Source organism: Barbus barbus (genome assembly GCF_936440315.1).
Source record: "Barbus barbus genome assembly, chromosome: 34".
Lineage (NCBI taxonomy): Eukaryota > Metazoa > Chordata > Actinopteri > Cypriniformes > Cyprinidae > Barbus > Barbus barbus.
Window position 1 is genome coordinate 10,701,210 of NC_136762.1, and position 26,847 is coordinate 10,728,056.

General features: G+C 40.9%; 1 protein-coding gene across 2 annotated transcripts in view; it reads left to right on the forward strand.

Annotated features, from left to right (window-relative positions):
• Positions 1 to 24,201, forward strand: part of LOC306854472 (protein phosphatase Slingshot homolog 2-like) — a 37,728-nt gene extending 13,527 nt beyond the window's left edge. The window contains exons 1-14 of one of the 2 annotated variants that reach the window (XM_079392519.1): positions 6,038 to 6,538; positions 14,951 to 15,063; positions 16,159 to 16,223; positions 16,295 to 16,416; positions 16,507 to 16,572; positions 16,669 to 16,734; positions 16,822 to 17,016; positions 18,418 to 18,511; positions 18,650 to 18,778; positions 19,082 to 19,128; positions 19,226 to 19,372; positions 19,454 to 19,654; positions 20,125 to 20,995; positions 21,604 to 24,201. In XM_079392519.1, coding sequence (XP_079248645.1) covers positions 6,411 to 6,538; positions 14,951 to 15,063; positions 16,159 to 16,223; positions 16,295 to 16,416; positions 16,507 to 16,572; positions 16,669 to 16,734; positions 16,822 to 17,016; positions 18,418 to 18,511; positions 18,650 to 18,778; positions 19,082 to 19,128; positions 19,226 to 19,372; positions 19,454 to 19,654; positions 20,125 to 20,995; positions 21,604 to 22,845 — 3,486 coding nt within the window. In that variant the 5' untranslated portion in view covers positions 6,038 to 6,410 and the 3' untranslated portion in view covers positions 22,846 to 24,201. Of the gene's footprint in view, positions 1 to 6,037; positions 6,539 to 14,950; positions 15,064 to 16,158; positions 16,224 to 16,294; positions 16,417 to 16,506; positions 16,573 to 16,668; positions 16,735 to 16,821; positions 17,017 to 18,417; positions 18,512 to 18,649; positions 18,779 to 19,081; positions 19,129 to 19,225; positions 19,373 to 19,453; positions 19,655 to 20,124; positions 20,996 to 21,603 lie in introns of those variants that run through there. The other variant, XM_079392520.1, reaches the window with a different exon arrangement.
• Positions 24,202 to 26,847: the final 2,646 nt, after the last annotated feature.

Here is a 26,847-nt window from a genome sequence, read left to right on the forward strand (position 1 = left end):
GTGAAGGGTGTTTTCTTCACCAGGGAAAGAATTCTTCGGTCATCCACCACAGTTGTTTTCCGTGGTCTTCCGGGTCTTTTGGTGTTGCTGAGCTCACCGGTGCGTTCCTTCTTTTTAAGAATGTTCCAAACAGTTGTTTTGGCCACGCCTAATGTTTTTGCTATCTCTCTGATGGGTTTGTTTTGTTTTTTCAGCCTAATGATGGCTTGCTTCACTGATAGTGACAGCTCTTTGGATCTCATCTTGACAGTTGACAGCAACAGATTCCAAATGCAAATAGCACACTTGAAATGAACTCTGGACCTTTTATCTGCTCATTGTAATTGGGATAATGAGGGAATAACACACACCTGGCCATGGAACAGCTGAGAAGCCATTTGTCCCATTACTTTTGGTCCCTTAACAAGTGGGAGGCACATATGCAAACTGTTGTAATTCCTACACCGTTCACCTGATTTGGATGTAAATACCCTCAAATTAAAGCTGACAGTCTGCAGTTAAAGCACATCTTGTTTGTTTCATTTGAAATCCATTGTGGGGGTGTATAGAGCCACAAATGTTAGAATTGTGTCGATGTCCCAATATTTATGGACCTGACTGTAAGTATTTGATGCAATAGAAAAATAGAACTTAATATTTGGTACAGAAACCTCTGTTTACAATTACAGAGGTCAGACGTTTCCTGTAGTTCTTGACCAGGTTTGCACACACTGCAGCAGGGATTTTGGTCCACTCCTCCATACAGGTCTTCTCCAGATCTTTCAGGTTTTGGGGCTGTCACTGGGCAACAAGGAGTTTCAGCTCCCTCCATAGATTTTCTATTGGGTACAGGTCTGGAGACTGGCTAGGCCACTCCAGGACCTTGAAATGCTTCTTACGGAGCCACTCCTTAGTTGCCCTTGCTGTGTGTTTGGGGTCATTGTCATGCTGGAAGACCCAGCCACGACCCATCTTCAATGCTCTTACTGAGGGAAGGAGGTTGTTGCCCAAAATCTCGCAATACATGGCCCCATCCATCCTCCCCTCAATACGGTGCAGTCGTCCTGTCCCCTTTGCAGAAAACACCCCCAAAGCATGATGTTTCCACCCCCATGCTTCACGGTTGGGATGGTGTTCTTGGGATTGTACTCATCCTTCTTCCTCCAAACACGGCGAGTGGAGGTTATACCAAAAAGTTATATTTTGGTCTCATCTGACCACATGACCTTCTCCCATGCCTCTTCTGGATCATCCAGATGGTCTTTGGCAAACTTCAGACGGGCCTGGACATGTGCTGTCTTGAGCAGGGGGACCTTGCGCGCGCTGCAGGACTTTAATCCATGACGGTGTAGTGTGTTACTAATGGTAACCGTTGAGACTGTGGTCCCAGCTCTCTTCAGGTCATTGACCAGGTCCTCCCGTGTAGTTCTAGGCTGATCCCTCACCTTTCTCAGGATCATTGATATTCCACGAGGCGAGATCTTGCATGGAGCCCCAGTCCGAGGGAGATTGACAGTCATCTTGAATTTCTTCCATTTTCTAATAATTGCGCCAACAGTTGTTGCCTTCTCACCAAGCTGTTTGCCTATTGTCCTGTAGCCCATCCCAGCCTTGTGCAGGTCTACAATTTTGTCCCTAGTGTCCTTAGACCGCTCTTTGGTCTTGCCCATACTGGAGAAGTTGGAGTCTGATTGATTGAGTGTGTGAACAGGTGTCTTTTTATACAGGTAACGAGTTCAAACAGGTGCAATTAATACAGGTAATGAGTGGAGGATAGGAGGGCTTCTTAAAGACAAACTAACAGGTCTGTGAGAGCCAGAATTCTTGCTGGTTGGTAGGTGATCCAATACTTATTTCATGCAATAAAATGAAAAATCATACAATGTGATTTTCTGGATTTTTTTTTAAATATTCTGTCTCTCACAGTTGAGGTGTACCTACGATGAAAATTACAGATCTCTCCATTCTTTGTAAGTGGGAAAACTTGAAAAATCGGCAGTGTATCAAATACTTATTTGCTCCACTGTATGTATATATGCAACTGCAAAAGTACATGATTGTGAAGGTCTGCAGCACATGGTTGGGCAGCATAGGACTTTCATTAGAGGGTCTGGACAGGATTCAGACTCCGATCTAATTTGAATCATAAGAATCCTGGTGGACCGATAACTATTCACGCTTAGTTATGCAACGCTGTTTGGCTTGTTGGAATCGTCTGGGAGGGTCTTACATGACATCAGCCTTTTGTTTGTGAAGTATCCAAGACAAAAACTAGAACGCTCAGGTCTTACAAGACACCATAAAACTTGGCACTCTTAATGCTGTGCCACACATGTCCTCAATTACACGGCATGTTAGGTAATCCTATGACGAGTATGATGTCATTTCTTTGCAATATTCTCATATCTCTGAGCTTTGTGTGTGTTTTCATTTGCCTTTTCCCACTGTCACCCCCATGCAACAACCTGACCCTGTGCAGAGGGGATCTGCAGCACTCTAAGGAACACAATATAAACTTAATGCTGCCATGTACATTAAAATGTAAAAGTTTTGGGTCTGAAAGATTTTTGATCTGATTAAAAAAGTCATTATAATAACTTTTCTTTTTAAATATATTTTAAGATATAATTTATTCCTATGATGGCAAAGCTGAATTTTAAGCAGCCATTACTCCAATCTTCAATGTCACATGATTTTTAAGGAATCATTCTAATATGCTGATTTGGTGCTCAAGAAACATTTCCACTTATTAATATTAGAAACAGTTGTGCTGCTAAGTATTTTACTGTCGCTTTATTCATTTCTTTCAGAAAAACAACTTTTGAACAGTAGTGTACCTCAACATGACATTTTGTCTGCCACTTGTTATAAAGTTACATCTCAAAAATGGGTATCGCATTACTTTTGAGACTTAAAATGACTCCCAATCACTTCTAAACTACAAAATGTGGTCTGAATCTTGGCTGCATTTTAAACTGGACTTGGTGCTTGTAAAACCCAATGTGGTCAGAGGAGGATGCGTTTAATGAAAAAAAAAAACATGGTTAAAACAAATCAAATGTATTAAAATATATAGCAAAAGTTGTAGCTGCTAAAGAGATTTTTGAATCTGTGTGTCTGGATTGTGGTACATATTGGCTGGACCGTCATCATCAACGTTTACATTTATTGTTTTTTTTATGGGACTATAAAGTCATAGCAGGCATGCAGTGCATTTGTTTTTTTGTTTTTTATGGGACTATTCGGCCTTAGCCGGCCTGCAATACATTTGCTTTGTGCACTGGCCTCATTCCAGCAGCTCAAATTAGTCTTGGGGCTGGAGAAGGGGGGTGGTTAAGAGAGAAATCAAGAAATACAGGCACCAGGAAACAGAATAGAAAAATAGATCCAGCATATAGAGGAAGTTTCAGAGAAATTAAGGCCCTGCAGTGTCAAAGCAGTGTGGCCCAACAGGTTGTTCTGGACCACGTACAAATATATATTTATGTGTGCGTGTGTAAATGAATTTGATGACTGTTTCTCACAGGGCTGGGCAAAGCAAGTTTATTCATGCCTGAGTTTCTCTCATTTCACCAGGATTTTTTTACCAGGTCAGGTATAAATATGTCAACCAGTAGAGCTATACTGCCATACTGTTTATAATGTTGTATTTCTGCTGCATAATTTATTGCAGATGGCTGCCTTCAGTGTAGATGGCAATGTTAAAAATGTAGTTAAAAATTTGGTTTTGATGCATTGAGATGCACCACATGCCTAATGTGAATTGTAGGTCATTTTTGCTTTGCTAAGGGACAGTTAAAACTTTGTGGAGTTAGAATTAATCTGATGTTTAGTCACAGGTTTACATACATTTTACAGCTTTGAACTGTTTTTACAGTGGAACCAGACTTGTCATTTATAATCACATCTTTTGGTTTGTGTCCATCAGGTTGTTTACACCAAATAAAAAAGACCAAAAAACTAATATATATAGTAATAATAGTAATTTTAACATGTAATATATCACTGTATGTGTGTATATATATATATATATATTACATGAATGCTTTTTAATGCTTTTTATTTTTGTTTTATAGAAAATAAAATGTATTTGATTTTTGCTCTTTATTTTATTAAATGTAAGAAAACATTTAAAAAGTAATAATAATAAAAATAGTTTTTTTTTCTGTAAAGTATTTAATTCATTAAATAAAAATTCCAGCAACTACTACTGAGTTGTGAAAAAGACTTACTGTAACTGTAATAAAATTACTCATACCACAATATATGATTTTGGTCGTACCTCCCACAGGATTTCCCATGTGGCTGACCATTTTTTAATGGAGTAGGAATTGGTATCAGACACATTCCCAGCTCCAAGTATAGGAAACAGCTGGCTTTTATGAACACTGTGGTCATGAAATGGGGGTAATCAAGGGAGCATCCATAATCTTGGAAGCATTAGTGACCTTTTCCAGGACATTGCATGCCAGACACAGCCGTTGCACAACAGGGACTTATAATTTTGTAAACATGACATGACAACAGCAACATCTCAAATTACCAGCCAAGAAAGTCAAATGGGAAAACTCTGATATAAACACAAAGTAGCTTACACAACCCTGAGTGTGTTAACAGGCCAGAGGCATTTTTTTGATAAGGCTTCAGATGTTATGTGCTGTCAGGAGAGCAAATGCGGTGGAGCGTGGAATGTGATGTATTGTAACGTAAGGAGATGGGTGTGTTTAAACCATCTTGTGATGCCATCAGCTTTAAACACAGAGAACCTACGTCATGCATTCACATGTGTGGCAGATCTGTCTTTGATTTAGATTTAAGTGTGTTTACATAAAATGCACTTAGACATGTAGAATACAGAGCTCTAAACAAGCAGTCTTAATGACTTCGAGGGAACAATTGAACAAATCTCAATATTGATTCCCAGCTATCCGACTTTAATTTGCAGTTGGTCTCTGTACTAACTGATGTTTATCTATCAAACCCAGACATCTGGGTACTGCACTGAGGCAAACTAGCCAGGTTCCTCTTTCAAGCCATCACGCAAATGTCTGGATGAAGTTTAGTCGTCTACTTAAGGCTTTTATTGAGACATCTACATCGGAATTGCAGTGGTGTGTGTGTTTAGTGTACAGCGCACATTGCTCTAAGTCTCCAAAGATGATGAAAAATATCTTTGAATCAAATATGACAGTATGACTAACTTGTTGTGCGTAAGAACTCACCCGGATATTTAGATGAGAGATTTACTGTTTGTCATGTTGGGCCTTTTTAAACAAGACTGATTTTCCCATAGGTCTGGGTCAGATCATTGCTTTTGACAAGGACACACAGAAAAAATAGACAGAATCTTGTGACGGGCCAAATATGTGATTTGCAAAGACTTCTCTTTTCCTTCTAATGAATCAGGAAGTAAATGTGATTAATGCTGTATTTGAAGAATTTAGTTCCTTACTGCCAGTATTGGTGGCAGTCCAAGTCACTCACTTCGATTTTTATTTGTTATTTTTATGAATGTCTGTGGTCCTGTAATCAAAATCAGAATCAAACCTAAAATATTTGCTGACGTTTGAGTTCTTATGATATTATTTTTTCTTCAAAGCCTGCTATTTATGTGCCCTTCCCACTACGTATGACAACGTACACCATTGTTTGGTTTGTGTGTTCACTTGTATAAGACAGGCCATAGACTAAATAAACTAGAGATTGAATACTTTCACCTGTGTGAAGCTATATTGTCTCTCTCCTATGTGAGAAGTCTATCACTAAGCTCGTTGCCTGTTTAAACCTGGCGTGTTAAATTGTTTTATTTTCCCCTGTTCTGACTTTCTTTTTAAACCTCAGCTATTCATAGAGCCCCTTGACTGCCCATGGAAAACAACTGTCTGATCTGAAGGATGCACTGAAGTGCACTCTAGGCTCGTGATTTAACAGCTGAGGTCTGCGCTGTGTCGTTGCGCGGGTGTCTAAAGTGTCGGCCGTCTGTGGAGTCCTGCAGTGGACCCTTCCTGAAGCACATGTCAGCAGCTCCTCCTTCCCTCTGTTCAAGCATTAGTGCGCCGCACCGCAGATCTTGCAGACAGAGTGTGTGTGATTGAAGCGGCTCGCCGGCTCATGCCAAAGCAAATACACATGTAGATTTTGTTTTGTAGTTTTATACGTTCTCATTTGTTGTTTAATGCCCGTTTAGGGGCTGTGTTTACCGGGTTTAAAAGAAACGGTGAACTTTTTGAGACTTTTGTTTGTTTTTATTAACCATTACGCTATTTTCGGGCCACGTCTGTGTCCTTTTAAGGCCTTATGGACGGGTTATTTTAATACTATTTTAGCAGACTGAGCAAAGCATTTATTTTGGGTAGCTTTGTATTACTCGGGGGAGAATAATGACTGTAGAGGGGTCTGTCTGAGGATATCCGGCTCTCTGGTCCTCCGTCATGACCCTGGAGAGTGTGGCGATCACGGAGAGCTCCTCTGCCCGGGGATTCTGCTCCTGCTGCGGGGCAAAAATCATGCCGTACTTCTCCGACAACGCGGTCGCTTCTCAAAACCAGATCAACCAGCTGTAAGTAAAGTTAAACTTATTCACCGCATTTACGAGCATAGTCGTCAAACATTTCTTTATTAGTGTTGTTTGTTTTTATCACTGCTCTGACGCTGATAATCAAGTCTCGAAATTTTCTCACGAACGCAACTGGTTACGGGAAATAATACACTGCGAAATACTTCTCATCACATCTGGAAGCAGAAGTGCATGTTTCTCAAGCCTTTGTGACGTAACCGTGTGTGTTGTGAAAGATGACAGTAGAGAGATGTGATTCAACAACCTGTAGGTCAAACGATCTACAACCGTGCCACAGCGTTTTACCATAACCATATAAATCATGAATATATTGTGATGGTGTCTCTAGTACTTTTTACAGGAAACCAACATAAGTAGAGGCGATCTGCAATGGCGTGTTTTATGTTTGTATAATTAAAATATAAACACTAGTGTTTAAAAGGTTTGTGGCTCGGTAAGAAAAAATACTTTGCTGAATAAAAGTATTAATTAAAAAAAAAAAATCTGACCCCAAAATAGTGTATATAATATTAATTGCAGTTTAATGAAAAATGTAAATGTCAGTGTTATTTGGTAGCTTCTCATATTGAAAAATATATGAACATAAGGCAGTTTGATTTATCCTCAGTTATTTCATATACTTTTTGATTTGTTAATCTTTAATGTATTAAGACAGAGATTAGATCATGTGGTCTTTGATGCAAAGATCAAGTGTAAATGTTCGCCAAACTGCTTTCAAGTTCTGATGGATATCAATGCGATACAGGAAGTGGTTTGTGATGCATGTAAAAGATGTGACTTGGCAAAGTGTAAATGCATGAAATTGTTCAGGCTATACAGAAGTTGAGGAACTCCAAAGAAGGACATAACAACTGTTGCCTTTAGTATCAATAAAGGTAATTTTGCAGAACTTGGTGAGCTGGGTCAAGTTCTGCAAAATGTTGCCGTTCAGCATTTGTACTATTATCAAAAAAAAGTGAACTCGGTTAAATTTACATATTTTGCGGGGATTGTAGATATGACATATCTGTTTTGTAAGTGTGAAGTACAGTATGTATCCCATCAGACAGTAATCGATCAAGATGCATGAAATGACCAAATGTAAATATCTGAAGTGAAAGCTTTTTAATGTTTCACTCAGGACTTTTTTTTTTGCTCTGACAAGATGCCAGCGTTAATTATGAAAACATGTTGGTGGATCTCACAACAAACCTAACTGTAGCTAAAATGAGCTCTTACGTCAATCGTTGAATTAGATTTTCCCTCATGTTTGCATATGTTGTTTGTTTGCTTTATTTATCACTCGCATAACACTGTAGCATAACACTGTAGTTTCGGCCACAGCTTTTGCATATGTCCAAGACCCCAGACAGCATGAAACATCTAAATGAACATTGTGTACTAAATCCAATTGCCGTACACCCCAGCAGACTGTGAAATCTTTAGAGTTGGGCCTAAACTCCAGTCGATTGGTTTCTTTTATGTGTCAGTGCATAGAACAGAGATATATGGCTTTGTTTTTAGACTAAGCAGTCACCTGACATCTGTCAGTAGTGTTATGGCATCATCCGTTTTCCTCCTAATGCAGAAGAATCAGTACTGATGTTATTTATATTGTGTTAATAGGAAAGACTTGATCACTGGGGTGGAGTTCTGTTTTATCTTGCAAACAGTAGATATGAAGAATTTCATTTTCAGTCAACCTTAATCCACATTGTTAATTTGCTTTGATCTGTCAGATAGGGCAGATGATACCTGATGGGAATTACCGTGCTGATATTTAAGCATATAAAAACCTCCATTACTCCTCATACAATGCCAAGGCAAACAAAGCTAAGATTAGGTCTGTGTCTGTCAGTGAGTTTTAATGATTAACTTGGGAAATTACAGGTGTGATGTACTGGAAGGAAGTTGAGTAGTGTTTTGAAACTTGCAGTGAGAAACAGAATTGCAGTACTTGCCTTGGCTTCAAACATCCAGTGACGTAGAAAAGCTGAACCGCTTCCAAGTTAAATATGCACTTGATAGGCTTAAGGGTTGGCATTGTTATGGGGAAGTCTGATATGGTTTGTTGAAATATGGGGCGTAATTGGTTTTGTAGAATTGCTTCCTCCGAAGTCTTAGAAATGGTGTTGAAACATCAAAACCCAGCTGAGATGATGCTAAAGATGTCTTTTTGATGATGCTAAACAAGTCCAATGTTCTTTGAGAGTGAGAACTAGGCTATATAAACTTATCTAACATTTAAGAAATGGCATAACATAGTTTTAAACGCATCCATTGTTTATAGCTAGAAATTCTATGAAAACACAAATCAGAATTTTAAACTTTCATTTTATGTCAGTGTTATTTTAGCATTATTTATATGCTATTATAGTTTTAGTAATTTTAGTATACTTATTTATTTCAGTTAGCTGCCAAGGAAACATTTTAAGTTGATTGAGGTTGATTGACTGATTATTTGTATTTTATTTTATTTCAGCTTTATTGCAGTTGCCTGAAATTAATTGTAATAGTTTCTTTTAAGTTCAGATTTTGATAAGATTATAGTCAAATAAAAAAATTAACTGGCTCATATTTAATTTAACCTCAGAAAAAGCAACTCTTTTCACCAAATTGACTTCATTTCTGCTAACCCAATCTTATTTTGTACTCTTCTTGTGAAGTGCTTAAACACATTTTCAATTATCAATATATTGCTTGAACTTAAATAGAATCTTACACACCAAAATGATTAAATTCATTTCATAGTTCAAAAAGTGGCTTATTTGGCCTCATTCACAGACATTTCTTCTCTGGATTGACCATCCACCAGAACCCCCTCCTCTCTTCCTCAGTATAGCCAGTATGACTTCAATTGGTCACCCATGTGCACCAATCAGAAAGCAGGACTGTGAACCAGAATAGTGCCTCACCGTCTCATTTAATTTTAAAAACTAGGCCTGTAGTCAAAGTTTTACTCTAGTGTTTGATTGTCCTCATTCATGTTTTCCAAACCTTCCTCTGTCTTTACATCTCTCTTTTTGTCTATTTATGTCTCTTTATTAGTGGCAAGGGGCCTGATTTCTGTCTCAGAAGGTGACAGAATGCCATATTCTGCTCTCGCTCTGAATCTCTATCAGGCCTGAACTCATAAGGCCTTCAGCCCGGGCCTATATTTATCCCTACCCTAGTAGGAGAGTGACTAATATGGCCAGGGACAGGTGGGGGTCAGGCATCTTCAGCTTGTTGCGTGGCTCTCAACGGCCCCTTACATAGCGATGATTGTGTCTGTGCCCTAACAAGTACTGTCCAGTGCTTCATGCCAAAAGATGACCCTCCCACACCATTTCATTCTCTCTCCCTAAGCTGTGTGTAGACGAATGCAGCCAGGTCATCTATTTCCTCTGTCTGACCCAAGTCAAGTCAAGTCACCTTTATTTATATAGTGCTTTTAACAATGTAAATTGTGTCAAAGCAACTGCACAATATCCAAAAAAAGGAAATAGTGTGTCAATAGTGTAAAATGAAAAAAGAAAAAAAAATTGCAATCAGGTCGACGATATCGCTGGAAATGAATTGTCTCCAACTAAGCAAGCCAGAGGCGACAGCGGCAAGGAACCAAAACTCCATCAGAGACAGAATGGTGAAAAAAAACCTTGGGAGAAACCAGGCTCAGTCGGGGGCCAGTTCTCCTCTGGCCAAACGAACCAGCAGTTAAATTCCAACTGCAGCAAAGTCAGATTGTAAGGTCTCAACTGGTTCCAGTGGTCATTTGGTAATTCTGTATGTTCCATCATAATTCTGTATGACCCATCGAAATACTCTTCTTTTTTTCTCCTGTGTCGACATGGATGCCCTTACATGTCTGCCTCAGTGAAATGCCAATGGGTGGAAATTGCATCGCAAGGCCCCAGTACCCTCTCCGCTCCCTGCACACGGATACTACGTGACTTGTTCTGCGAAAACCAGCCCAGTGTAGTTTCCCAGGTTGTATTCTTGACATGTCACTGAAATGGTGTCGTGTCAAAGCTTTTGGAGTTTAGTAGACTCCAATTTGCACTCAGTATATTGGTAATTAACCTGAAGTACTTTTGATAAATATTATACTCCATCTCAAAACAATTTACAATTTATTTATTTTTTATTAAGCATGAAGAATTTATGAATATGCATTAATTGAAAAATTAATTTGGCATACCACAGGACCAAAATTTAACTAAAAATGGTGAAAACAAAAAAATATTGGCTTGAATATTTAATTTTATATTTTAACTTAAAATATTTTTTGCAAACTACCAGATCTTAAGAATAATCTTTATCACACCCTGGCCTGATGTTGTAATCAAGCAGTTTGCATGCTTTTCTGCACAAACTTACAAAGTTTCATCCCAAACTCTCTTTCAGCTGTCGTGTTTGGTTGCATAAGATGATAAACAGTAGCTACCAACACTGTAAAAGTTCATCAGCATCCATTCACTCTGCCGTTTATTTTTAGGTTTGTAAAATTAGCCACTACCCCAGTCTGCAGCTCATATCCCCTCATGTGCTGATAGATGATGCCAAAAGTGCAAAGTGCAGAGGATGAAGAGAGACTGCACTAATCTCACTTTCTGTCTGTCTGTCTGTCTTGCTCTTGGTTTTTATTTTTTTATTTCACAAAGCATCTCTTAGCAATATTAGTGGCAGCCAGGGTTCAAAATGAACACTTTCACACCCGCCAATGGAAATTGTGCCTCATGTACTGGCCATCAAACTGTATTTTGCATTTTTATTAAAATATAAACTACTGTTCAAAAGTTTGGAGTCTGTGCTTTTTTAATAAAGTTTAAAATAGGAGTTTCAAATGTGATTTATTCCTATGAAGGCAAAGCTGAATTTTCAGCAGCCATTGCTCCATTCCTTGATCCTTCAGAAATCACTCTAAAAATGCTGATTTGGTTCTTAAGAAACCTTTATTATAAATAGTTTATCTTAGGAATGTTATGCTAATACCAGCATATAGACCACTTCTCAAACTCGCCAAACCGATTCAAAAGCAGATCACAGTATGGCCAGACAATGCCACCTCAGCACTGCAGGACTGCTTCCAGGACACAGACTGGAACATGTTTAAAGAGACAGCCACCTACAACAACCACACAGACCTACAGGAGTACACTGAAACTGTGACTGCTTACATCAAAAAGTGCATAGATGATGTGACAGTCACCAAGACCATTACCACACGTGCCAACCAGAAGCCATGGATGACAGCAGAGGTTCGTGGGCTGCTAAAGACCAGAGATGAAGCATTCAGATCAGGAGACAAAGCAGCCCTCAAAACACCAAGAGCCAATCTGTCTCATGGCATCAAGAAGGCAAAACAACAATATGCTAAAAACATTAACAACTTCACAGACAGTAAAGACACTCGGTTCCTGTGGCAAGCCATTCAGACCATTACTGACTACAAGCCCCCACCACAGGCCAGTGACGATGACACATCCTTACCAGATGCACTCAACCACTTCTACTCACGATTTGAGATACAGAACGACACACCTGCACAGAAACTACTCCCATCTCCAAATGACCAGGTACTCTGTCTCTCTCCAGCCGACATAAGGAAGACCCTGTCCCGGATTAACCCACGAAAGGCTGCAGGCCCTGACAACATACCTGGACGTGTACTGAGAGACTGTGCTGCACAGCTGATGGATGTCCTAACAGACATCTTCAACACCTCGCTGAGCCAGGCAGTCGTCCCCACGTGTCTCAAATCCACCTCCATAATTCCAGTACCAAAGAAGTCACCCGTGTCCTGTCTGAATGACTATCGTCCCATAGCACTGACCACAATCATGATGAAGTGCTTTGAGAGGTTAGTCATGCATCACATCATGTCCAGTCTCCCAAACACACTGGACCCATTCCAGTTTGCATACCGTCCAAACCGTTCCATGGACGATGCAATATCCACCACTCTCCACCTAGCTCTTACTCACCTGGAACAGAAAGACTCTTATGTAAGAATGCTGTTCATCAACTTCAGCTCAGCATTCAACACTATAATCCCACAACAGCTCATCCACAAACTAAACGTGCTGGGCCTTAACACCCCCCTCTGTAATTGGATCCTGGACTTTTTAACTGCAAGACCTCAGTCAGTCCGTGTCGGCCGCAACTCCTCCAGCACTACCACACTGAGCACAGGTGCCCCACAAGGCTGTGTGCTCAGCCCGCTGCTCTTCACGCTGCTGACTCACGACTGCACTGCCAAGTCCAGCTCCAACCACATCATCAAGTTTGTTGATGACACAACTGTGGCAGGCCTCATCAGCAACAACGATGAAATGCTCTACAGAGAGGAAGTGGCACAGCTGGCGAAATGGTGTGGTGCTAACAACCTGTCCCTCAATGTGAGTAAGACAAAAGAGGTTGTGATGGACTTCAAGAGAAACTGTTGATCACCCCCCACTGACCATCGACGGCTCAAACGTGGAGAGAGTCGGCAGCACTAAATTGCTGGGGGTGCACATCTCAGAGGATCTCACCTGGACCACCAACGTCACGTCACTCAACAAGAAGGGACAACAGCACCTCCACTTTCTCCGCCGGCTGAAAAGGGCAAGTCTCCCGCCACCCATCCTCACCACTTTCTACAGGGGCACCATTGAGAGTGTGCTGACCACCTGCATCACTGTCTGGTATGGGAACTGCAGTGCTGCTGACTGCAAGACCCTACAACGGACCGTGAACACTGCCGCAAAGATCATCGGTGCCCCTCTCCCCTCCATCCTGGACATTTTCCTTGCACAATGCTCCAGAAAGGCCTCCAGCATCGTGAAAGACCCCACCCACCCCTCCCACAATCTCTTCCAGCTCCTACCATCAGGTAGAAGGTACCGGAGTATCAAAGCTCATTCTGTCAGATTGCTCAACAGCTTTTTTTCCCCAGGCTGTGAGAGCTCTTAACTCCAATCTCCCTGACCCCCCACTCACCCAACTCATTAATACAGTTGACAACTTTTCCTAAGTGCAATTCTGAGTGGGCTATACAAACCACCTGTAGTAACGCACTTATCCCATATATGCACACTAGACACTTTCTATGAACACTCCCTGCTACAAAGAAAAAATGTTTACTTGAGCATTGCACTACAAATCTTTTCCCCCTCTTATACTTGCATTGTTGTATGTTTATCTTATGTTTAACTAGTATGTAGCACCATGGTCCTGCGAGACACGACATTTCGTTCCACTATATGTCCACACATGTAGCAGAAGGACAATAAAGCTCAACTTTAACTTGAACTTGAATAGAAAGTTTAAAAGAACAGCATTTATTTGAAATGGAATTTTTGTATATTATAAATGTATTTTGATAGTGTAAGTGTCTGTCAAACTGCCGCTTATGATCAGTTAAATGCATCCTTTGCTAAATAGTTTTCTTTAAAATAAGGCCTCAGTAAGATTTTATTACAAAAACATGAAACCACATTGTCTTGACCAAATATTTTTCATTTAATGTTTGTATGTTTTTCTCACTTACATCAGTTAGTGTAAAACTCAAGCTTTTTTTTTTTTTTTTTTTTTTTTTAGAATTAGCTTTTATAACGTGTTTTGTTTCCTAATAAAGTTAAAAGAATTTTTGTTTGCATTTTGTGCTTAACAAGTGTTAGTTTTGGACCCTGGGGCCAACTGTAAAAGAGAGAGGCTATGAGATAGACAGGAGACGAAAAACTGAGACTAGAGAAGGGAGGAAACCGCTGGGTCAGGGGTGACTGGGATGTGGGAAATGAGCTCAGTTGAGCCTGATGTTTTTTTTTTTTCTTTGTATTTTTATTCGGGGTGTGACTGCCTGGGACGTCTCGCGTTCCCTTTATTCTGCAATCCTTCCGCCCCCAAAATTCTGAGATGAGAGCTAGTTTCCACAGAATTACCCAGATTCCTCGGAAGTTACTCTGAGGGTACTTTTTAGAGTCAGACATGGAAAGTCCAGAGCCTGTGGCATGTGATACAGGAGCAGCAGTTTATGAGCGAGATCTCAGGTCACTGTAAGTGTTGAAGGTGTTGCTTCGTCATGACAGCTGTTACGGGTCAAACGTCACCCCACTCTGTTACGAGCCTCTGCCAGGCAGAGGCCACAGTCAAACTGATAAACAGCAGCGTCTCCATAGTGATTTCTGGATACAGTCTCTCTCGCAATCAATGTGAGCCCCTTCACTTATTTCACAATTTCACTTTGAGGTCTGAGATTGAGCCTCTTATAGCGCAAATGCAGATGTGAATGTTTGGTGGTCCAAGTTGCCGTACGTTTTTTGTATCACTGTGGCTTCCAGATATCAAATATCTGTACCATTTAAAATCTAAATGTTGACCATTTAACTACCTTTTCTATTTTAGTGTCTTATGTATAATAATCTTTCTCTCTGATGCTGTTTTTGTCATCAGTATCAGCGAGAACTTCCTAACCGTCAAAGGTGCCGCCCTCTTCCTCCCGCGGGGAAATGGCTCCTCCCCTTCTTCAGCACCCCGCATTACACAGCGGCGGAACAAACACACAGGTATGAAGTTCTCTTGACACATTCATTGTGTGATTCTCCAGCTGTCAGATGCAGCTCAATATAATGGTAATATGGAATCTGTATTTGTTGTTTTCAGTTTTGATTTGAGCTGTACCATATGGCAATATGTAAGACCCTGGAGATGAAGGACATTTTGTCACTGAATATTTTTGTGCATGCATTTACATTCATGTTGATAGACATACCACTGTGCACGCAGATAGACAGCATTGATTTCATTATAAGACCCATTAGCTTACAGGAATGCATTATGAGGGGGCACTAGGAAATGTCAGTCATTATATAATACAATGTGCAGTAGTACATTTTATTAATCTTTTCTGTTCTTCAGTCTTTAACCTTTTTCATAACAAAAGTATGTAATGATATACAGTGTTCCCAAAAACATCTCTGGCACTTTTGTCACACTTAAATTATATTACATTAGATAGCAAAATATCAAATTAAGTCGTATGTATTTAAAAAATAATAATAAAACGAGCTGTTAAAATGGCTCAGAAACTGCTATTTCGATATGCGTCATAATTGATAAGATAAGATGATTGCAGTTTCCATTTCATGCTGATTTTATAAGGTGCAAAAACTGGTCGAGTTCACTTTAAGCAACTCATTAACCTTTCTTGTTTTTAACTCTCCAGTTGGTTTAATATTTCTATTCAAACTCGAGCTAATCAAACTCCAGCCTGACAAAGAACATGTCTCATATTTTAAGGAACTTTTTAAAGTAATTTAAAGGAACAGTTCACACAAAAATTGTCATCGTTTACTCACCCTCATGTCTTTCCAAACATGTATGAGTTTCTTTCTTATGTCAAACATAAAAGAAGATATTTTGAAGAACAAAACAGTTGTCGGTCTTGATTGACTTCCATAGTAGGGAAACACTATGGAAGTCAACGGGGACCATCAACTGTTTGATTACAAGCATTCTTCAGAATATCTTCTTATATATTCAACATAAGAAAGAAACTCGTACAGATTTGGAACGAAATGAGGGTGAGTAAATGGTGTAGTATGCAAATGTCACAGCATTATTATCTGGGAGGTTTATAGTTGTAAATGGTTCATTTGCAGGTGACCTTCAGCAGCATTTGCAGACCATGTTCACCTTGCTGCGCCCAGAGGACACCATCCGCCTGGTAACTACCACCATTCAGACCTTATAAATCAAAACACTGGCAACAGAATGCTGATTGTGTCTCTATCACAGGCTGTCCGGTTAGAGAGCGCCTATGCCCTGCGTACACGGTACATGGTCATCGTCTCCACAAACGGTAGACAGGACACTGAAGAAAGTGTGGTTCTGGGAATGGACTTTGGCAATTCAGACAGGTCATTATAATGCAGATGCTCCGATACATTCGTTTTGCATTTGCTGCTCTAGAAGGTGGTGCTCATAACGTGATCATGTGTTTCCTGTAGCACTTGCACAGTTGGGCTGGTTTTACCCTTGTGGAGCGATACGCTTATACACTTGGATGGAGACGGGTGAGGCATAACGTTCATACACAAACCAAGTTCTGCATTGTTAAACACAACGTTTACAAAGTGTTCAGACTGAACATGTTGTATTCCTCTTATTAGGGGCTTCAGTGTGTCCACCGTTAACAGAGTCCATGTCTTCAAACCGGTCTCGGTGCAGGCCATGTGGTGAGTGTCTATAAAGACTCAAGACTTTTTCAATTTCATACTTTTTTAAACAGTGTTAATGGATTTCTCTCTCGCACATACTCACAGGTCAGCCTTGCAATCTCTGCATAAGGCTTGCGAGGTGGCTAGATGTCATTACTACTACCCTGGGAGTCTATTCCTGACCTGGGTCAGTTACTATCAGAGCCATGTGACCTCCGACCAACACTGCATCAATGAGTGGAACGCCATGCAAGACGTGCAGTCTCACCGCGCAGACTCGCCCGTGCTGTTCACAGACTTGTGAGTAACACACACCTATGCTAGCTTTTGTTTAGTGAAATTTATTGTATTTTTGATCAAATAAATGCAGCCTTGGAGAACAAAAAAAAAAAACTTACCAACCCCAAACCTTTGAATGATTGAGTAGTTCTCACTTTTTTGTTTTGCTCTGGTGTTGTGGAAAATGGGTCAATGCCCTTATTAAGCAAGGTTATTTTTATTGTGCTTTCCATATTTAGGGCCAAGTTAATGTTTACAAAACTCGAGTTCTCTAATAGTCAATAGTGGTGAATTGTTTGGTTTGTAAATCCTCGTTTTTGGAAAAGTGAGACATGTGCGTGCACACATGGTCAAGCGGCTGTCTGATGCAAGCTCAAAGTTCAGTCGTATAGGCCGAGAGGGCAAGTTTGCATGAGAGCAAGACAAGGAGGCATGGCGTTCCCTGAATAGACCGACATGTTATTGCCAAATTGATGAGATGAACTCTAACTTCTAAGATGTTGCCTGGACTGTAGGGGGAATTTCCCCACAGTCTGAGACATTTCCATGTGCATGTGTTTTTAAAATGCATGACTGTGGCCGCTTGCTTTTTATAGCTCCACGCTGAGATGGATTGTTTTATGGTCGGAAAAATGGGCTGGATAGATAGGTAGAGTGGCGGATGGATGGAAACAGGTGGCTTGAGCAGGGGAGTGAAAATTGTCGATCTAGTAGATACTTTGTGATCCTGAAACAGGGCAACGAGGTTGAGCCATAGAGAAAGTTTTCCTCGAGAGGTGGGAGGACTGATCTATTCCTCTTAGACATCCTGTGGAATGGTGCCCATTGAATCCATTTGAATTAGATTAACTGACACAAGATAGTGTGATCATAACTTAATATGGGTGCTTTACATGGATATACATGGGAATATGATGGGATTGTAACTCTACACTGTCACTCTTTTCTTGAAAGATCAATCAAACTGGCATGTGTAAACACATTTAACTTTCCCACGTAGGGGCTTTTTGCCTCTCGGATTGTCGAACCCATTGCCCTCACTCACAGCCACCAGCTGAAGGTGTTGACCTACATTAGCAGTGTTTTTAAGGTTACTGGTAGTGATTAAGAACACAGTTCAGTCCCCTGGGAGCCAATCAGTGCTTGTGTTGCTATCAGTGAAGAGACACTTGTCCCGTTGTGAACCCAACACCAGAGGCTTAGGGATGACACATTTACCATTTGCACGTACTACAACGAGCTGGGATTTGATTTCAAATTGTTTGTTCAAATCAAACAAAAGCTTTGTTTTGAGATCTTTGGTTTTTGTGAAGCCATACTCAAACAATACCACACAGACATAAAAAGAATCGTATGAGGTGAGACGCACCTCACATTGAGACCAAACTGGATGGTTTATAATTCTGGGTTTCATGTATACAGGCCAACTGAGAGAGAGCGCACAGAGAGACTGATTAAGACCCGTTTGAGAGAGATCATGATGCAGAAAGACCTGGAGAACGTCACTTCGAAAGAGGTACAAACTCCCATCGTGCATATTGTATGCAACCAAGTAAAGCCCAACAAAATCTAGATTTTTTTTTTTAAATAATACCAGTCGATCTTGAGGTTCACATAAAAAATTGGTTACGTATTGGATAACTTTTCCCTTCAGATTCGCACAGAGCTGGAGATGCAGATGGTTTGCAACCTGAGGGAGTTCAAGGAGTTCATTGATAATGAGATGATTGTTATCCTGGGCCAGATGGACAGCCCCACAGAGATCTTTGACCACGTCTATTTGGTTGGTCTCCCACCCAGTTGTCTATACTTTTCACTGAAGAGAACTAATCTACTATGGACTTTAAGACAAGGTTGTCCAGTCCTGCTCCTGGAGGGCCACTAGCCTGCAAAGTTTAGTTATAACCTCAATTAAACATAGCTGAACCAGCTAATCAAGGTCTTCAGGCATACTAGAAACATTTAGGCAGGAGTGTTGGGGCAAGTTGGAGCTAATCTCTGCAGGACACTGGCCCTCAGAGCAATTTTGGACACCCCTGCTTCAGTATTATCAACTATAATGTTCGATTTCTGTTTGTGTTTCCAGGGTTCAGAGTGGAATGCTTCAAATCTTGAGGAGCTCCAGAACAGTGGGTAGGTGACGTTATTATTCCAGGCCTCTCTTTTTAAACAAATACATCCGCTCGGCTGCATGCAGTCATTGTTAATTTTACCACCCCCACATCCTCAGAGTTCGCTACATCCTGAATGTGACGCGAGAGATTGACAATTTCTTCCCCGGGCTTTTCGAGTACAACAACATCCGAGTGTATGACGAGGAAACCACAAACCTCTTGGAGTATTGGAATGACACCTTCAAGTTCATTTCCAAAGCCAAGTATGTAGAAAGACTGCTTCTGCTTTTGACATTCCAATCCATCCCATGGAAGTGTGCTTTAATGGAACTCTTGTCACCCAGGAAAGCTGGGGTTAAGTGTCTGGTGCACTGTAAGATGGGGGTGAGCCGTTCTGCCTCCACCGTAATAGCATATGCTATGAAGGAGTACGGCTGGGACCTGGAGAGAGCCTTTGACCATGTGAAGGAACGGCGCTCTGTCACCAAACCAAACCCATCCTTCATGAAGCAGCTTGAGGAGTACCAGGGTATCCTGCTAGCCAGGTATGGGCCACGCACATAGAGCCTTAGGTCAGGATGAATTTCCCTTCATCCCACACACCCTTGCCTTTTGAATAAAGAGCCAAAGAATAGACTTACTGACACACATTGACCTTTAGGATTTCATGCAATATTTTTTCTCTAAAAAGAAGGTCAGCAAAGAGCAAGGTTGGAGTTTCAATTGAGTAAATGCTCTTTTGAATTAATGGTGTTGAGTTTCGTTGCCATTGTGATCTAATGCAAGTGTATTATGCAGGTCTCTCCACATTCCTTTTGTTGTATAGCTTTTACTGTCATACTTGCCTTCGTGTTTGTATTCCCATTTACACACCCTGAACGATTTTGTATGTTTAAAAGATCAGTCACCACCCTCAGTGATTCAGCCAACCTTTAATGTTTTCATCACATTAATGAAAGACGTTCATCTGACACTCTTGTCTCTTTCTTTCTATTTTGCTTGCTAATGTTTTCAGTAAACAGAGGCATAACAAGCTGTGGCGTTCCCACTCAGACAGCGATTTGTCGGAGGCTCACATACCACTGTGCAAGGCACCACGCTCGCTGGACCGCTCAGACCCTCACAACAACAACAGTCCTCCTTCCATTCAGCAGATGCTGGGAATTGCTGTGATAGAGTCCCTTACCAATCCACAGTCTGCTACGGGCAACACTCATACCAAATTGGGTGAGTCGCCCTCTAAGCTGGCACATGAAGACCCCGTTCTCCCACCCCGTCCCAGGCAACGAGCGGCCACAGTAGTGCCTGATCATAATATGGCAAGGAACTCTCGTTTGAACCTCACGGTGAGCGAACCTGTTGCTCGTCACCATCCTCCTCCCTCTCTACATGTCCTTTCACCAGAGGAGGGAGAGGGCAATACAACTTCAGACCTCGGCGCCCAGTCATCTCATCATGTGCCTGAGCCAAAAACAGACTGTGTTGAGTTATCACCAAACACACCTGATCAAAATGACTCTTATCAAGTGTCACAAACTTTAGAACTATGTCTGGAAAGTGCTGTCAGTAGAGATGAAGGGAATCTGCCTTCTCCAAGCACGCCTGAGGCTGACAGCCCCTCGGGAGCTCCTGCGGCGCCTGGGCTGGACTCCAGTGATGATAACAACCACCCCAACACTGCAGATCTGGGAACAGCAGACGACTTTGTGGATGCTGGTGCATCCTGCCTTAGTACAGATAGCATTGACTTCTTTAGTGCCAGAGAGAAATTCCTCTGCCTGTCCCAGGATAGTCGGCCTCGCTCGTTTTCTGAAACAACCGCTGTCTGGTCACCTCAATCCAGATGCACCCCACCCTTGGATGATTCCAGTGATGAAACTGATGAGGTAAGAGTTGGCCATCACTTCAGAGATCATTGCACTTCCTGATTTATAATGCTGAAAGATAAATTATAAAACAAATGGGAATGACTCCTTTATTAATCTAACAGTAAATGATATAGGAAGTATGAGCAAGCGACACCAGTACAACACTGCCTTCTGCTGGTCTAATCTAGAATTGCATTTAAAGGGACAGTTCACCCCAAAAAATTTATTTTGTCATTTACTCACCCTCATAACAAAAAAAGGACAAAATAAAAAAAACTTAATTTCAGTTATCTGAAACTATGTGTGAGGATTGAACCAAATTTTTAGATGGTATGGTGAAGTGCATGGCGAAAATGTCCATTCTACTGTAGATTCAGAAGACTAGGAATATAAAACAGATTTTGGATTTTCTTGTTTGTGTACCATGTAAGATTAAGTTGAATTTGAGACAAAGCAAGGGTACTTAATTGATGACATGATGAATGAAAAGTATTTTCATTTTAAGGTGAACCATTCCTTTAATGTGGTAACATTTGCGTAAATGTGGTAAGCTCTCTTTATTGAGAATGCAATGGAAAAATGCAATTACCTCTTGTAATCCAAATTTTTGCATTTCTCCTTCCTAGTGCCACACCCACTCAGAGACCAATAGCGATGCAGTGCCCCACCTCCCTCAGAATGACAACAGCGTGTGTGTGCGTCATATAGTTACTGAACTGGAATCCATATCACACACCTGCAGTCCACCACTGGCACGCAACTCACCTCAAACGGCTACACTGGAGGAGGTGGATGAAGAAACTGCTTCGGTTCCTCATTCTCCCCCCGACAGGCCCTCAGGATCCGTGCGCCGGGCCACTGAGCAGTTGGAGCTTATACTACGTCAGGGTCAAGAGGTTCCTTCCTCTCGGTCTCCTCTTCCTTCCCCATGTTTGGACTGTTCAGAGCCACACTCCAGTAAGTCAGAGGGCACTCCCAATGCAAAACAAGATGACACAAAAGTGCTTGATGATGAGGATTCTGGTATCATCCCTGATCCTTCCTTCTCGGTATATCTTGAAGGGAGTGTTTCAGTGGAGGCTGACCAGATCACTTTGAACCCCACTTTTGAGCCCAGCTCTGGTTCTTCCTCTCTGTTGTGGCTAGAAGGTGTGACCGAGCTGGAGACAGATGTGGACGACCCATTGAGGCCCCATGTCCGACTGGCACGTAGCAGTGAGGACTTGCAGAAGATCCAGGAGACTCTTCGAGAGCTCCAGGCGTTTTTATATGAGGCAGGAGGGCTGGGGTTGTGCACTGGACAAGTTAAGGAGAACCAGTCACCTGAGGACAAGCAGAACTCTATAGATAAGGAGCAGCGATTGGACCCCAAAGCACCTGCAATGTGGCAGAGAGCCATGGAAATCGAGGCCCGTATCAGACAGGCTGGACTCACCCCTCCTTCGCTCATGAAACGCTCTGCCTCACTTGCTAAACTGGACAGGCTAGAGCTATCTACTAATGACTTGAGTGACTGGGACTTCCACCCGGCCACCACAGGGTTTCATCAACCCTCCTCTTCCTCTTTATCCACCTTTGACTCCTTGCCACAGACCCACAGCCACGATGATGCCCATAAAAAGCAGCGCGTTCTACCTCAGAGCCATGATTGCGCCGTTCAGGCGGGCAGGACTGAAGGCTCCGCCCACCTCTCACACTCATGCCCACAGCAGACTCAAGTGGGTGGAGCCAGTCCCCCTGAACACCCCCCCGTCCAGCCCACCGCTTTGGTGTCCACGCGACAACATGTGAAGACTCACCCCATTCGTCGTTTCCGCAAAACGTTGGACAAGAAAAAGACAGTCACTGTATTGTACAACACCATGTGACCACGAATTTTCACACGCTGGTTTTAGCCGGCGTGAAGGACTATCTCAGACTGCAACCAATTCAAGTTTTGTTCAGTGAAGTCTAAGCTGAATTTGTATGATAAAATGTATGCTACTGTAGGTGTGTATGAGGGCATGAGTGAGTGAGTCAACGTCAGTTTTGTGTTCAGAATCTTTCAGGTAGCAACTCAAACAAGGGGGTTGTTTCTTAAAACATGCACTTTACTCGCTTGTTTTTCTTTTTTATTGTTTATAGCATTTTTATTTGAATATTTTTTTGCACCGTCTTGAACGGTAGAGTTGACTGTCTGACAGCATGTGGAGTTGCGATTCTGTTTGAAACCAAGGTAAACTTGATGAACCTTTTTTATCCTGTGCTTTAGCTGTGACGATTATAAAATAAAACTGCACTTTTAAATATTTGTCAGTTTTTCATTCTGTAGACAGGTTAATATATTTAGGATTGGTATATTAAAGTGAAAATTTTACACAGTATTTTGATGTTGATGGTAATTATTATTAATTGTATTATTATTGAATTTGGCTAAAGAACTGTTTACCCTGCTCTTTCAGTTCAGTTTGAACATTAGCGCCACGATGCGGTGAGAAGCAGTACTGCATTATGGTAATGCTGTGGGTGTGTTTGGGGATTGCTGTATGTGCACTACATGCGAGTCTTTAAGCATTATTGTAACATTCAGCTTTTTCTTGTAATTTCAGTTATTTGAAATGAGGTTCATAATGTTTAACCATGCCAATTAAGCAAGCTGAAATATTCTGAAAATATTCTTGACCAGAAAGAGCTTTTACCAAAAGCTCTGTCAAAGGCTTTTAAAATAACTTGTAACATCCCTTTGTGACCATTATATTGCTTGACTGTTTCCTTATGAGGACACGCTTGATGCATATTAGTGAAAGTAAAGAAAGAATAAGCATAGTCTGTTTCACAAGAATCCATTTTTAACTCCGTCTGGGACCAGTGGCTATTATGTTTGAATATTCTCATCAAGTACCTGTGCCGACTGACTGATTAATATTATTCACTGGGGTTGACTCATCACAAAGCCAAAGCTTTCTCTAGACTGCTGATTCATACTGGAAATGGCACAGCGATGCACTCCCCCAATAGTCCCAAAATAATCATGGGAAAGAAGGTGTTTGAAGCCTTTTGCAAATGACATAAATCTATTTCAAATTATATTTGAACCTCCTGGTGGAATTTTTTTTAAATGCGACAATACATATTTAGCAGGCCTAGGTGATGAACACAACACAATTATGTAGTTATCTGTCATTTAGCAGTCTCTTGTTTTCAGTGATGCATGCTAATCACTGATAACTAAACTATTAAACATGAAATAAAAATTAAAGCTTGTGTGTGTGTATATATATTACGAAACGGTACTATAGCAGTGCTATAATAATGCCATGGTGGTTCTAGGTATTTTCATAAAATACCATGCTATATGCAAAGTTAATGACACTCATTCCCAACGCTTGAAAATTCATTTTAATTTAGATATCCTTTATTCTGAATGCCTTTCAGTTACAAATGTGAGCCATATATTTCAGTCACATACAAACACAACAGCAGCACTCCACACAAACCACAGCATCAACCAAGTCAACTTAAAAAAGGTTAAATATAAATAATGCTTTATAATATTTTTTACTAAAACGTTGAGTCATATCAAGCATTTCTTAATGACTGAACCCAGCATTCATGAGTCGCACAATCATAAGATCAAACCTAAGTGTTTATTAGGAGCTCTTGTCTCCAGACACCTTCATCAGATCCGTTTCCTTTGAAAACTGAAGCTTAAGCTTGTGATTTAGCATTGAAGCTTTTCAGACGTTGAGTATGGCCATGTTTCCTAATTTGTTTTTTAGATTCACCTGATAACATCAAACCCTGAGGGCACGTCACTCAGGCCCAGAATAAATCTGAAGGAGAAACATCTATTTTAAGATTCTCCAATAAAACTTTCCGCTTCGTCTTCGCTCAGGGCATTATCTCTGAGTGATTCCTCCTTTCATGTTTTATTCCAGAACTGGCACCCCTTATGAAAGCACAATTAGATTTTTGATTAGTGACCGCAGGTGTTCCAGTCATGAGACAATGAGCTCTGATGGTAATGTTAAAGGAAGCACTGAATGGAGGCTGAGAAAAAAATGTTGTCGAGTGATTGAACAGACGGATGACTGCATGTCGTGACAATTACACTGATTGACGTACCCAAGAGTCAATATGAAAGATCAACTTAGCACCATTTGAAGTAGATTGCACACACTGTGTTGTATACGAATAATGTGTTTTTTTGTTTTCAAAAAAGTGCATTTAGGACACATATTCTGAATATTGCAATGAGCATTTGATTCCGATTCAAAGGAATCATTTAGTCATAAACCACATGTACCTGAAAATAGCTTGTTTCGCTCAATCTTCTTATTAATTGTCAAGTGTACCATTATAATAATTTCTTCAGTGTTTGATCATTTTGGCTAATAATGAAAAATGATGCCATTGACAGTGCACAGGGTGTTATTACCAAACTTCTGTGATAACGCAGGTTTGGCATTCACTTTAGGCCGCTTACACACTAGAAAAAGTGTGGTGGAGAATTTTATGTACAGGACTGCGCAATATATATTATACAGAGATATTGTAATCTCTTTTCAATCACGCTACTATATTCCAACCAAAATTCACACTTTTTCTAATGTGCCTGGAGCTGCTATGTTGTATAAAACTCCACGTGGTGCTCACTACAGGGTCAAATGGGTGAAGCATGACCTAGTCCAGCTCCACCTCTGTGGACCTAATGGGTGGAGCTTGAACTAGTTATGTTCAGGGATAGGGTTATAGTTAGGGTGTGGTTGGACCTTCAAGTTCCACCTATTATGTCCAGGGAGGACATAATAGCTCCACCCATTGGCTGTGCAGCATGCACCTTCTCTAATAGTGTGCACACCAAAACCAAATCGAACATTCGTGTTACTTTCTCTAGATTATTCGCGGAATGTTTTCACTTGCGCAAATAAAAACAATAGAACTGTTGCGCTACGGGCATCCCAAGTTCGAATCCCGGCTCATGGACCTTTCCCGATCCTGCCCCCCTCTCCTTCTCCTACTTCGCTTCCTGGCATTACTACTGTCCTATCAGAATAAAGGCAAAAACGGCAAAAATAAATCTTTAAAACATAAATAAATAAATACAAATCATTTTCTGATACAACCGGTCATGTCAAACCGGGCATATCAACAAGCTCTTCTCTGATCGGATTACGTGACAATGAATCATACAAATTTTCCTCTCGAGATTAACATTTTTAAACTTGCACCTAAGATGTGATTGAAGCAAATAATGCATGTTCGAGGCAAGCGCATTGCCCAATTCGCGTAATTTGCATCGGCACAAATTCGTGTCTATTCGTCTACTTGTACAATAATTAGATTCGCTTTTGGTCTGCACACACCATAAAACTTCCTTGACAAGCAGTTGTCAAAAATGGAAAAGTGAGCATCACTGACCCCCTGTACCGTACTTTTCCATAATCACCACCTACTTTCAGAAAGAAAATAAAAAGTTTTTTTGTATTGGTCTGAACAGAATCTCTTACTGAATTTTTTGATTTCTTTGAAATCAAATCTGAAAACATTTTGTAAAACCCTCCTGTATGAGATCCTCAAAGTTTATCGATTAACAAAATTAACCAAAAGTTGTGTTATCAACTTTTTGTGTTGTCACTTTTTCATAAATCTTTACGGTTTTCTTCTATGTTTTTGTGAATGCAGCACCCCCATCAAGACCAATGGAGCTGCAGCATGAACTCTTGTGTGTAAATGCCCTCACACATTCTGTTAGGAGACATCATGGCTCCTCAATCCAAGTGCAGTGAATCTGATGTGTATTAGCAACCAAAATTAATGTTCGTCCATAATGTAAAACTGAAAAAAGTGGCAAGATTCCCCCAGAACTCGCACCTACCGGTGAGTATGCA